Raw genomic sequence first — 14,256 nt, 5'->3', positions numbered from 1 at the left:
ATTCAGGAATCCTAGTTCTCCATTCATTATTCTGTCAGATGTATGTGAAGACCAATCCAAACTGAAGACCCTCCTTGTCCTTAAATTTTACATCACTTGGTGGAAGATGCTAGAATTTTACCCACATACTCTTTCTAGGCAGATTTCCCTGTTTCCTTGACTATGGAATGAGGGGAGGCTAGACTGTTCTCCCTGTAAAGACTATTCAGTTCCTGGTCCAGCCAGCAGCCACAGCTTTAGAAGAGATGTGCTCCTAGTCGCATTAGGTCCCTTCAGATTCAGGAAAGAAACATTCCCTGGTTACAGTCTGAAATACAAATTTTTTTGATGATATATGGAAAAATGAGGCAGCCCCAGAGTGGTCTTTCCAACCACATGGTTACTCTGAGGCCTTGAGCTTCCAAGACTAGCATGGACAGCAAGCCCCAAGGAGAACTGGAAAAATGGTCCCACCTCATTCTGGATGCACACTGAGCCTGGTGATTTCTCTCCGAGAATTTACACTGCACCAGAGAAAGGATCAGGTCAGGTCTATTGCAAACAAAGAGTACCTCAACAGGCAGGGGGCTGGGGCACTTGAGATTGAGTCACCTGGTCCCATTCCTGGTCCAGTCACCACTGAAGTGGAGAAAATAGAGAAGGCATCATTCTGGGCAGAGAAAGAACCCAAGGGGACAACTCTGTGTAGATAGAACTGCCTGGGGCCATTTTCCTCAGAAGAGGCTGGAGTGCCACAGGCTCTCAGCACGAAGGAGGGCCGCTGTGCTTCAGATAAAACAATTCATGGACATGCCACCAATCTACCACAACCTTTTTCCCCACAGTCATCTCTTGCCTGCTAAATTCATTAGACTCACCTTAGTCCTCAGCCACCTTGAACCTTCTGTGGCATCTGGCCCTGCCTGTCCCTCACTGCAATGCTGCTTTGACTTATATGGCACCAGCTTGCCCTCCTCACTCTAGCCTTTCTGGCTACTTCTCATTCTCTTCCCGGCTTCCCTCCCACCAGTGGCCCCTTGGTCCCCCTGTCCCCAGGGCTCACTCCCCAGTCCTCCTCAGCACAGCTTCCCCTGTGGCTTTAAGGGCTATAAGCTCTATTTCCAGACAGCGCCTCTAGCTCACTGCTTTCCCTGGATATCAGAATAGCCACAGGGCTTTGCCCAGAGTACAGGACAAGCCACTTCATTCTCAGGATCCCAGAAAGTTTTTTCAGTCTTTTCTTTTCTTTCTTTTTTTTTTTTTTTTTTTTTTGAGACAGAGTCTCGCTCTGTCACCCAGGCTGGAGTGCAGTGGCGTGATCTCAGCTCACTGCAGCCTCCGCCTCCTGCCTCAGCCTCCTGAGTAGCTGGGAACTACTGGTGCATGCCACCACGCCTGGTTAATTTTTGTATTTTTATTACAGACGGAGTTTCACCATATTGGCCAGGTTGGTGCCGAACTCCTGACCTCGTGATCCGCTTGCCTCGGCCTCCCAAAGTGCTGGGTTTACAGGCGTGAGCCACCGCGCCCGGCTCCTTTTTCAGGTTTTTCTACCTCTCAGGCTCTGCCAGGCAGTCAGTTCCATGAGTTTGTCAATTGTCTCTCAATTTCTCTTCTTTAACCCCTGCTCCCAAGAGTCTCTGTTCATATGTGTGTCTGTGTGTTGCTGGGGCTACCTTCCCAATCCTTCTCTGCCCCCAGCTTTCTAAACAACAAAGTGGGGAACAGACTTGGAGCTCATTGCAGTTGACACTCCCCTCCTCTTAAGGTGGCGAGCACAGAATGACCTGCACTGTTAGAAGGTAGGCGTAGGGAAGCTCAGAAAGGAGAAAGGAAATATCAGGGAAGAGCTATCAGTTAGCATTGTAAAATATTCCCCCATCATACTCACATTACACTTCCCAGAGAAAAACTAGGAAGAGTCCAGCACAGTTACCTTCATTCTCTAATGGGCAAAGCTTGGACCAGAGTACTTCACAAACCACAGACCAGCCTCTGGATTGGCTGTCCCTAGCTCAGGTGCCCATCCTGGTCCCTTCAGCTGTTGCCAGAGGTATGGGATCCTGGAAATCTATACAGTGATTTATGCAAAAGAAACCACTTGGAGACTCACGTGGAGGGGACCATGGGTATGGCAGCCTTTCCTCTGAAGGCCCCTCCTGTTACCTACAAAGGAAATGATTCTTACTCCTCTCACTCTTGTCCTATCCCTCCTCCAGGGCCCTGCACTCAGAAGGAAAGTTACCTAAAGGTAAGGCTTGTTCCTTTTGCAAAGGGCCACAAGATACTGTCCCTCTGAGAAACTTATGAGGGGGAAATTTGCAAATCCACAGAGAGCTGCCCTCAGCCGAGCAGAGGCAGTGGTTGGGGAGGCCGCCACACTCTTCCTGACTCACCTCAAGGTACCTGGCAGGTTGTATCTACCAGCAAGTGCCTGCCTGCAGGGCCACCTCTGGATGAGTGGGGAGGCCAGGTTTGCCCCTCACCTGTCTAGCTTTTTCACAGGGTGGATGTTTTACACCTCTGGTATTCTTCCAGTCTGAACTCAGTCCCATCCCCCAACCAATTAGGCAGGTTGTAAATGACTGCTGGGTGCTTGATGAACCAATCTGCCTGAGTTAGGAACTCTTCCTAACCCACATAAAGTATTTGACCCTACCTGACCATTTACTGCATGACCCCCATGCTTAGCCTCTCTGGACCAGTTTCTGGTCTGTCATACCTCACCGGAGCAATACGAAGATTCAATGAATGAAAACGTAGTTTGTGCCCTTTCTATGTGGGATGACTGAAAGGAGCTTACCAAGCCATGATGACTTTGGAACATGACTATAGTTTGTTTGATTCTTATATCAATCCTGTGAGACAGGCAGGTCTCACACTATCAACACCAATTTACAGATTAGAAAACTGAGACTGAGAGTGGTTAAGGGACTTTGCCAAGTCTGTCAATTCTTGACTGACAGAGCTGGAACCAGGTCTCTAAACTCCCAATACAGTAATTCCTGTCTCCTTTACTTCCTTTGGCTTTGAGGTAGCCAGATCTCAACCTCTAGCAGCCAACCTTTTTCTGGTAGGGCACACCGCAGGGTAGAGGGTAGCCAGCCAGGTCTTCTATGGCCCTTTTACTCATTCTAGCTGCAAGAATGATGGGCACAGGGCAGCTTTCGTGCCACAGAAACACCTGGCAATGCTGTGGCCACTGTCCTGCCCTGCCCTGAGCCACAGGGTAGAGGGAGGATGCTCAGGGGAAAATCTGGCTGGAGGCCTCAAGGCTTATCACTTCACCCTGTCTCCTCTCCATCCAGGGTGCTCTGTGCTCACGCTTCAGTCTGTGAATGTGCTGCGCAAGTACATCTCCCTTCTGGATCTGCCCTTGTCTCTGCTTCATACGCAGGATGTCCTCTTCGTGCTCAACAGCAAAGAAGTGGCACAGGCCAAGGTGAGGATTGTAAATTCCTGGACACCCCAACTCAGATCCCTGCCCCAGACCCCCTGTCTCCTCAAAGCCCCACCTCTGCAGAAGCCCTAACTGAAGGCTTTTCACAGTGGTTCAGCACCTGTCCCTGAGAATTAGGGCTAGGCCAGCTAGATCTTGGGAGGCATAGATTTTTCAATGACTTTAGCCTTTTTTTCTAATTATAAAAATAATATATGCTTTTTCTAAAAGTAAATAACACATGCTCATTGCAGAAAATCTTGAAAAACATAAAAGCATCAAAAAGAAAATAAAAATAAGAACAATTACCTGCAGTCCCACCAATCACAGGTAATCCTTGTTAACATGTTGGGCTACATCTTTCTACTCTTTTTTTTTTTTTTTGAGACGGAGTTTTGCTCTTGTCACCCAAGCTGGAGTGCAGTGGTGCAATCTCGGCTCACTGCAACCTCCGCCTCCTGGGTTCAAGTGATTCTCCTGCCTCAGCCTCCTGAGTAGCTGGGATTACAGGCACCGCCACCACACCCGGCTAATTTTTTGTATTTTTAGTAGAGCTGGGGTTTCATCATGTTGGCCAGGCTTGTCTCGACCTCCTGACCTCGGGTGATCCACCCACCTCGACCTCCCAAAGTGCAGGGATTACAGACATGATCCACTGTGCCCAGCCCTACTCTTTATATATATATATAATGTGTATGTATATACACATTTCAAATGGGATCACACAGTGCCTATTTAAAACCAGCTTTGGCCAGGTGTGGTGGCTCATGCCTGTAATCATAGCACTTTGGGAGGCTGAGGCGGGCAGATCACGAGGTCAGGGGTTCAAGACCAGCCTGGCCAACATGTTGAAACCCCGTCTCTACTAAAGCTACAAAAATTAGCCAGGCGTGGTGGCATGCACCTGTAGTTCCAGCTACTTGGGAGGCTGAGGCAGAAGAATCGCATGAACCCGGGAGGTGGAGGTTGTGGTGAGCTGAGATCATGCCACTGTACTCCAGCCTGGGTGACAGAGAGGATTCTGTCTCAAAAAAAAAACAACAACAAAAAACCTGCTTTAACAATACGTTATGGGCTGGGCACAGTGGCTCATGCCTGTAATCCCAGTACTTTGGGAGGCCGGGGTGGGTGGACTGCTTGCTGGGCAACAGAGCAAAATCCCATCTCTACAGAAAAATTAGCCAGGCATGGTGGCACATGCCAGTGGTCCCAGCTACTTGGGTAGCTGAGGCAGGAGGATCACTTGAGCCCAGGAGGTCAAGGTTGCAATGAACCCTGATCGTACCACTGCACTCCAGCCTGGGCAACAGAGCCAGACCCTAGCCAAAAAAAAAAAAAAAATCAAAACTATTTATTATGAACATTTTCTCCTATTTCATTTAGTATTCAAATACCAATGGCTGCCAATTACGCCACTGTATGTATATACCATAAGATATATCACGAATCCCTTACTGTTAGACATTTTGATTTGCCACTTTATCACTGTTATACATGGAGCGATGCTCCCAGCTTGAGTTTAAGAAGAATTCAGACCTGCCGGGAGCCTCTGTAAAGAGCCTAGGGGAGGCCAGACGCCGTGGCTCACGCCTGTAATCCTAACACTTTGGGAGGCCGAGACAGGAGGATTGTCTGAGCTCAGGAGTTTGAGACCAGCCAGGGCAACACGGCGAAACCCCGTCTCTACTAAAATACAAAAAAGTAGCCAGGCATGGTGGTGGGCACCTGTAGTCCCAGCTACTCGGGAGGCTGAGGCAGGAGAATTGCTTGAACCCGGGAGGCGGAGGTTGCAGTGAGCCAAGATCGCACCACTGCACTCCAGCCTGGGTGACAGAGCGAGACTCCGTCTCCAAAAAAAAAAAAAAAGAGCCCAGGGCAGACTGCAAGAAGCCTACATGCAGGGTGAGGAAGAGCTAGGCCAGCTCAGGTCATCCTAGGGAAAACTCTTAGCTGTCCATGGAACAGGTGACTGAGTGCCATCAGAGTTAGGGAGAGGGTGGGCTGAGGAGAATTATTCCTCAGTTTGTCTCCAGGTGCATCCCCCTGTAGACTTAAGCCCCCCACAGAGAGATGGGTAGCACAACAAGTGAAAGAACCAAGTCGGGGATTGTGGCTCGTGCCTGTAGTCTCAGCTGCTTGGGAGGTTGGGGTGGGAGGATGGCTTGAGCCCAGGAGTTTGTGTCTGCCCTGGGCAACACAGCTTTATTAGGAAGAAGGGAAGGGGAAGGGGAAAGGGAAGGGAGAGAGAGGAAGGAAGGGAGAAAGAGACAGAGAGAAGGAGAGAGTGAGAGAAAGAAAAGGAAGGAAGAAAGGGAGGGAGGAAGGGGAGGAGAGGGGAGGGGAGGGAGGGAGGAAGGGGAAGGGAAGGGAAGGAAGGAAGGGAAGGGAAGGAAGGAAGGGAAGCGAAGGAAGGAAGGGAAGGGAAGGAAGAAGGAAGGAAGAGAGAGAGGAAAGAAGGAAGAAAGAAAGGGGAGGGAGAGAAAAGGAGAGAGGAAGGGAGGGAGGGAAGGAAAGAAGGAAGGGAGGGAAGGAGGGAAGGAAGGAAGGAAACAAGGGAGGGAGGGAGGGAAAGCGGGAGAGAGAGAGAGAGAAAGAAAAGAAAAGAAGAAGGAAGGAAGGAAGGAAGAAAGGAAGGAAGGAAGGAAAATCTAAGAGAATAGAAACTCAGGATAATGATTTTGGTTTTGGGGTTTTTTTGTTTAGCTTTATTTTCTAAATTTTCTTTGAGATGAAGTCTTCCTCTGTCGTCCAGGCTGGAGTGCAGTGGCACAATCTCGGCTCATTGCAACCTCCACCTCCCAGGTTCAAGCAATTCTTCTGTCTCAGCCTCTCCAGTAACTGGGACTACAGGTTCACGCCACCAGGCCCAGCTAATTTTTGTATTTTTAATAGAGATGGGATTTCACCATATTGGTCAGGCTGGTCTCGAACTCCTGACCGCAGGTGATCTACCCACCTCGGCCTCCCAAAGTGCTGGGGTTACAGGCATGAGCCACTGTGCCCGGCCATTTTTTTTTTTTTTTTTTTTTTTTTGAGACAGAGTCTTGCTCTGTCACCCAGGCTGGGGTGCAATGGCACGATCTCAGCTCACAACAACCTCTGCCTCCCAGGTTCAAGCAATTCTCCTGCCTCAGCCTCTCGAGTAACTGGGAGTACAGGCGCATGCCACCACGCCTAGCTAATTTTTGTATTTTTAGTAGAGGCAGGGTTTCACCATGTTGGCCAGGTTGGTCTTGAACTCCTGACCTCAAATGATCCGCTCGCCTCTGCTTCCCAAAGTGCTGGGATTACAGGCATGAACCACTGTGCCGGGCCTTTTTTTTTTTTTTTTTTTAGATGTAGTTTCGCTCTTGTTGCCCAGGCTGGAGTGCAATGGTGCGATCTCAGATCACTGCACCCTCCACCTCCTGGGTTCAAGTGATTTTTCTGCATCACACTCCCGAGTAGCTGGGATTACAGGCATGTGCCACCATGCCCAGCTAATTTTGTATTTTTAGTGACACGGGGTTTAGCCATGTTGGTCAGGCTGGTCTTGAATTCCTGACCTCAGGTGATCCACCCGCCTTGGCCTTCCATAGTGCTGGGATCACAGGCGTGAGCCACCATGCCCAGCCCATATTTTCTAAATTTTCTACAGTAAACCTTTGTACCTAATAAGAGGCACTTTGCTAGGTACTGAGAATGCAGTGTTGAGCACATATTAATTATCTTGTTTCTTCAATAGTGCATTCGTTTTTGTACTTTATTATTTCTGTCCTACTTCATTTATGGTTTTATTCTTTTCCTTCCTTCCTTCCTTCCTTCCTCCCTCCCTCCCTCTTTCTGTCTGTCTGTCTGTCTTTCTTTCTTTCTTTTTACTGTTATTTTATGTTATTTTTTTTGAGACGGAGTTTCGCTCTTATTGCCCAGGCTGGAGTACAATGGTGCAATCTCGGCTCACCTCAACCTTCGCCTCCCGGGTTTAAGCGATTCTCCTGCCTCAGCCTCCCAAGTAGCTGGGATCACAGGCACACGCCACCACGCCTGGCTAATTTTGTATTTTTAGTACAGACAGGGTTTCCCCATGTTGGTCAGGCTGGTCTCGAACTCCCGACCTCAGGTGATTGCCCACCTCAGCCTCCCAAAGTGCTGGGATTACAGGTGTGAGCCATCGCACCCAGCCTATTTATTTATTTTTTATTTTTATTTTTTGAGACAGAGTCTTGCTCTGTCACCCAGGCTGGAGTGCAGTGGAGCGATCTCGGCTCACCACAACCTCCACCTCCTGGGTTCAAGCAATTCTCCTGTCTCAGTCTCCTGAGTAGCTGGGACTATAGGGGCCCGCCACTTCGCCCGGCTAATTTTTGTATTTTTAGTAGAGACTGGGTTTCGCCATGTTTGGCCAGGCCAGTCTCGAACTTCTGGCCTCAAGCGATCCACCTGGCTTGGCCTCCCAAAGTGCTGGGATTACAGGCGTGAGTCACCACACCCAGCCTGTTCTTCTTTAAATCTTTTTAACTTGAAAGGTTAGCTTTGTTTTCATTTTCAATCTTCAAAAAAAAAATACTTTAATACTATTAATTTTCCTTGAAGTGTTTCTTTAGCTACACATGATAAGTTTTGATATGTAGTTCTCCTATTGTCATTTAATTATAAGTAATTTATAGACTCCATTGTGAGTTCCCCTTTAATCTTTGAGGGTATAATTTACAGTTACAAACGTGTCGATCTTCATTATTTGTAGTTCTGTATTTATGAATGCACCTACTCACTAAAATTCATTTGTAACTCCAAAGTCAGTGCTCAAAGTGCTTTTGTAGTCATTCGTGGACACTCGCAGAGGGGTGAAACATGAGTCACCGGATGCACATATGCATGTTCCCAGCTGTTTCAGCTCTCCTACTGTAAAAAAATACCTTTTTGTGTATATTTAATGCCCCATTTTTCTCATTTTTGTGGTTTTTGTTGATTTTGCTGTTTAAAATAGCCTCTAAGGATGATGCTGAAGTGCTGTCTTGCATTCCTAAGCACAAGAGGCTGTAATGTGCCTTATGTGGGTTTGATCACAAGCATGAGTTACAGTGCCATTGGCCATGAGTTCAGTGCTAATGAATCAACAACATGTATTTCATATGGAGTTTTTAAACAGAAATATACACAAAACAAGGTTATATATTGACTGATTGATGAAAATATTGTGGCCAAAGGCTTAGGAACCCAACCCTGTATTTCCACTAGAAACAATGGTTCAGTATTCACTAATTCAGTGTTTTCAGTGACTTTATAGAACTACCACAAATGAGAATGGCATGGCTGTGTGTGTATATGTAGTCTTTTTTTTTTTTTTTCTGAGACAGAGTTTCACTCTTGGTGCCCATGCTGGAGTGCAATGGTGCGATCTTGGCTCACTGCAACCTCCACCTCCCAGGTTCAAACGATTCTCCTGCCTCAGCCTCCCAGGTAGCTGGGATTACAGGCAGGTGCCACCACGCCTGGCTAATTTTGTATTTTTTAGTAGAGACGAAGTTTCACCATGTTGGTCAGGCTGGTCTCGAACTCCTGACCTCAGGTGATCCTCCCACCTCAACCTCCCAAAGTGGTGAGATTACGGGTGTGGGCCACTGCGCCCTGCCGTGTATGGGGCCTTTTTATTGTTAATTTATAATTTAATTACTTTGTGGTCAGTGAATGGTTTTCATAACACTGATCTTTTTTTTTTTTTTTTTTGAGACAGAGTCTCACTCTGTTGCCCAGGCTGGAGTGTAGTGGTAAGATCTCAGCTCACTGAAACCTCTGCCTCCTGGGTTCAAGTGATTCTCCTGCCTCAGCCTCCTGCGTAGCTGGGATTACAGACAGGCCGGCACCACCAAGCCTGGCTAATTTTTTTGTATTTTCAGTAGAGATGGGGTTTCACTATGTTGGCCAGGCTGGTCTTGAACTCCTGACCTGGTGATCTGCACAACTCGGCCTCCCAAAGTGATGGGATTACAAACATGAGACACTGTGCCCTGCCCAAAGCTGTTATATTTGTTAGCAGATTATTTCTCTTATTTATTTATTTATTTTGAGACAGAGTTTTGCTCTTGTTGCCCAGGCTGGAGTGCGATGATGCGATCTTGGCTCACTGCAACCTCTGCCTCCTGGGTTCAAGCGAGTCCCCTGCCTCAGCCTCCTGAGTAGCTGGGGTTACAGGCGTGCACCACCATGCCCAGCTAATTTTGGATTTTTTTTTTTTTTTTTAGTAGAGATAGGGTTTCACCATGTTGGTCAGGCTGGTCTCAAACTCCTGACCTCAAGTGATCCAGCTGCCTCGGGCTACCAAGGTGCTGAGGTTACAGGCATGAGCCATTGCGCCTAGCCAATTCGTCTTATTATCTTATAATGTCCCTCTTTTGTAATGGTTTTCCCTTTATCTTCTATTTTATTTTATTTTATTTTATTTTTTTGAGACGGAGTCTTGCTCTGTCACCAGGCTGGAGTGCAGTGGCGATCTCAGTTCACTGCAATCTCCGCTAATTGCAATCTCCGCCTCCTGGGTTCAAGCAATTCTCCTGCCTCAGCTTCCCAAGTAGCTGGGATTACAGGTATGCGCCACCACGCCAGCTAATCTTGTATTTTTAGTAGAGACAGAGTTTCTCCATGTTGGTCAGGCTGGTCTCGAACTCCCGACTTCAGGTGATCCACCCACCTCAGCCTCCCAAAGTGCTGGGATTACAGGCGTGAGCCTCCATACCTGGCAAGTCATGTAGGGTCTGACAATGAATATAAAAGGGGTTATTTACATAGAAGTTTGTGAAGATATTAGCTTAGAGAGGCAAGTTAATTATGGTACTTAGAGATAAACAGGCACATCCTTTTATGTATATCTAGTGAAGTCAGTTGCTGTAATCTATTCTGTTTAAAAACTGAACTATACTAGGTCTAAATAACAAGATAATGTGCATTTTCCCTAGAAGATGGGAACGACAACTCACACCTGTGTGCCATTCCTTTTTTTCTTCTTCTGATAGTGATTGGACCTCCCCAAACGACCTAACTCAGAGGAATTTGGGCATAGTGTACTAGCTTTCTTCCCGTGAAACATCCCTGTTTGTGTTGTATATTTGAGGTAGTAGCAACATGATTAAGAATGTGGACTCTAACTGGCCGGGCGCGGTGGCTCACGCCTGTAATCCCAGCACTTTGGGAGGCCAAGGTGGGCGGATCACTAGGTCAGGAGATTGAGACTATCCTGGCTAACACAGTGAAACCCTGCCTCTACTAAATATACAAAAAATTAGCCAGGCATGGTGGCAGGTGCCTGTAGTCCCAGCTACTCGGAAGGCTGAAGCAGGAGAATGGCCTGAACTCAGGAGGCAGAGCTTGCAGTGAGCCAAGATCGCACCACTGCACTCCAGCCTGGGTGACAGGCTCAAAAAAAAAAAAAAAAAAAAAAAAGAATATGGACTCTAGAATCAATCAGTTGGCTCTGGGTTAAAATCTCAGCCAGCTCTACTACCTACTAGCTGTTTGAGACTGACGAGTTTCCTCATCTATTTATTTTTTAAAAAACAGTAATAACAGTACTTGATTCACAGGGTTGTTAACATTGAGATGATGCATGTGGACTGTTCTGCCAGTTTTCTGGTATCCCATGGTGAGTGCTGTAGCTACGGTGAGCATTGTGTGTTGTAATCACAGGAAGTAGGAGATGGGAAAGCAGGGGCCATAACAGGAGGCCAATCCAGAGAGGTTCGTGGGTTACAGGAAGAAGACAGATAAGGCTATAGCATGAAGCATATTAGTTCGAGGAAGGATTTAAGGTGCGGAGGCCAGATCTGAAAGTAGTGAAACAGCTCCAGTGCAACTGTTTCATAACTGGTTCTCTTTGATTCTTCTAGAAAGCCATGTCCTGCCACCGCAGCCAGCTCCTCTGGTTCCGCCGCCTCTACATTATCTTCTCCCGGTACATGAGAATCAACTCACTGAGCTTCCTCTGAAGCCTTGAAGGGTTTTCAGATCCAAGGAACAAAGGGGAAAATAGACAAAGGAGTGCGGGGGACCTGGCCTGGCACTGGCTTATTTGCCTGAGCTCAAGGAGATCCCCGCTGGAGCAGCCTCTGCAAAAGGGAGCCCATGTAGGCCAGGGGCTGTCCAAACTCCAGCTTCTTCCCCTGGGAAAAAACCCAAAGAACCAAAAACAAACCACCCCAAGGATAATAATAGCTACACTGCTAGCGTCTCAAGTTCTTGTGAAAAACAATTTACATAATGACACAGTAGATGTGGAACATCTAGCCCAGTGCCTGGGCAGGTCCCTATTATCATAAATGAACATAAAAGTGCTCTAAAAACACTCCACAGATGTGACTTTTACATTGTTTCCAAAGCAGGTTCACCAAAAACACATACACAAAATGCAACAGTGTGTGTTGAATTGGTTCAATCATAATTCCTTTGATTTTTCTTTTATCAGAATGTGGGTCTAGGAAAAACTTGCTCTATTTAACAGGACAGCTGTGATTGAAGCATCCAAGTACAGGTCACTGGGGTGGGCACTGTTTTATACAGAGACGATTACAAGAACTCTGCCTCAAAGAGCTTACGATCAAATATGTCAGCTTTCAGTCTTTTTGGAGAAGTAGGAAATAGGAAGATAAATCTAAGACTTAAAAAAACACAAAGCATTCAAGAACCTGATGTCTTAAAATTGTCCTACGAACAAAAGCTCTCTGAAAGCTCTGGCTTGGAAACTACTCTCAGAATCCAGCTAATGCTCCAGGGAAGTGGCCTGAGTCAGGGAAGCTAAGTGGTGAAGAGCACAGACTGGTAGTCCTGCGATTGAAGCCAGAATGACCAGCTGTGTAACCAAAGGCAAGGTGCTGAACCTTTCTCTGCCTCAATTCTCTCATCTGCAAAATGGGAAATAATAATGATCCCAACCTCAGAGAACTGAACAAGATAATACATGAAGGTGCATATCAAAGAGTCTCACATGCTCTGCTGGGTAAGTATGCCCTCCACCCGCCACAGGAAACACTGAATTGCTTCTCCATAGCTGCAGGTTAGAGACCTGCTTGTTCAGACACTCCACCTCAACTTGCCCTCCTTTGCTTGGTGTCACCATTATCTTGAATGCCTCCTAGGGGCCACATAAGACTAATAGAGCTATTAGGCTCTGAAGCCGGAATCAAAAATGCAAATCTGGTTATGTGATTTGTCTACTTAAACTTTGTCAATAGCTCCTAATAGCCTTCATGTGAAAATGTGACCAGAAGCACGTTACTAACACTGGCTAGAGTGCAGTAGGAGAGTGTGGTAGGACAGGCTGACCTCTGCCCTGTTACTAGGAAGACAGACACTGACCCAGCCTTTCTGAACAGCAACTCTGCTAAGAGCTTTTAAAATATGCATATTCTATGACCTAAGGAATACTTAGAAAATCAAAATTATATACACACTGGCTGGGCGCAGTGGCTCACATCTGTAATCCCAGCACTTTGGGAGGTCAAGGAGGGTGGATCACTTGAGGCCAGGAGTTCGAGACAAGCCTGGCCAATGTGGCAAAACCCCATGTCTACTAAAAATACAAAAATTAGCCAGGCATGGTGCGGCAGGCCTGTGGTCCCAGCTACTCGGAAGGCTGAGGCACGAGGATTGCTTGAATCCAGAAGGCGGAGGCTGCAGTGAGCTGAGATCGCGCCACTGCACTCCAGCCTGGGCGACAGAGCCCTTTCTCCAAAAAAAACGACAACAATTATACACACAAAGATTATCATTGTATTATTTATAATAGCAAAACTGGAAAAATCCACTGATGCAGTTGTGTTTTGTAACAAGGAAGAACGTTCACACTGTATTAAATTTTTAAAAGCGGGTTAGGAATAGCACAATCCCATTTTTGTTGAATAAATATATACACAAGTATATAAATAAATACATATATATCAAAAGATATATATCCAAAAGATAAATACTAGCTGGCAAGGTAATCTTTCAACAATGAACATTTATAATTGTAAAGGACTTTGTTGTTGTTTATGGATCATTTGGATGTGAGAATTTTGATATCATGTGAAGTTTTTTAAAAAGTGTGTTTATAGGCCCGGCCGCGGTGGCTCACGCCTGTAATCCCAGCACTTTGGGAGGCTGAGGCGGGCAGATCACAAGGTCAAGAGATCGAGACCATCCTGGCCAACATGGTGAAACCTCGTGTCTACTAAAAATACAAAAATTAGCTGGGCATGGGGGCGGGCACCTGTAGTCCCAGCTACTCAGGCGGCTGAGGTAGGCAAATTGCTTGAACCTGGGAGGCAGAGATTGCAGTGAGCCGAGATCGCACCACAGCACTCCAGCCTGACAACAGAGCGAGACTCCATCTAAAAACAAACAAAAAAAAAGTGTGTATAGGCCAGGTGCAGTGGCTCACACCTGTAATCCCAGCACTTCGGGAGGCTGATGCAGGAGGATTACTTGAGCTCAGGAGTTTGAAACCAGCCTGGGCAACATAGTAAGACCCCATATTTTCAAAATATTTTAAAATTACCCAGGCTTGGTGGGGTGTATGTATAGTCCCAGCTACTCGGGAGGCTGAAGTGAGAAGATCACTTGTGCCCAGGAGGTCGAGGCTGCAGTGAGCCATGATCATACCACTGCACTCCAGCCTAGGCCACAGAATGAGACTCTGTCTCAAAAAAATATATATATATATATATATATATATATTTTTTTTAATCTTAGAGGTTAGAAAAATGAACAAAATTATCAATATTTGCTTCTGGATGGTGAGACTTAAAACATTTCCTGCCTCTTTTGTTTTACTGTACATTCCAACTTTTTTGAAATAATTAAGTAGAAGTCGGCCAACGCGGTGGCTCACG

General features: G+C 46.6%; 1 protein-coding gene across 2 annotated transcripts in view; it reads left to right on the top strand.

The window, feature by feature from the left end:
- PIGL (phosphatidylinositol glycan anchor biosynthesis class L) overlaps positions 1-13,313 on the top strand; it is a 112,040-nt gene extending 98,727 nt beyond the window's left edge. Inside the window, exons 5-7 of one of the 2 annotated variants that reach the window (XM_004042211.5) lie at positions 2,199-2,230; positions 3,288-3,421; positions 11,278-13,313. In XM_004042211.5, the coding sequence (XP_004042259.5) occupies positions 2,199-2,230; positions 3,288-3,421; positions 11,278-11,376 (265 nt within the window). In that variant the 3' untranslated portion in view covers positions 11,377-13,313. The remainder of the gene's footprint in view (positions 1-2,198; positions 2,231-3,287; positions 3,422-11,277) is intronic. The other variant, XM_019027170.4, reaches the window with a different exon arrangement.
- Positions 13,314-14,256: the final 943 nt, after the last annotated feature.

The sequence above is a fragment of the Gorilla gorilla genome, chromosome 4, assembly GCF_029281585.2.
Source record: "Gorilla gorilla gorilla isolate KB3781 chromosome 4, NHGRI_mGorGor1-v2.1_pri, whole genome shotgun sequence".
Taxonomy (NCBI): Eukaryota; Metazoa; Chordata; class Mammalia; order Primates; family Hominidae; genus Gorilla; species Gorilla gorilla.
Note: the sequence above shows the minus strand (reverse complement) of the source record. Positions and strands in the feature narration are given on the sequence as shown.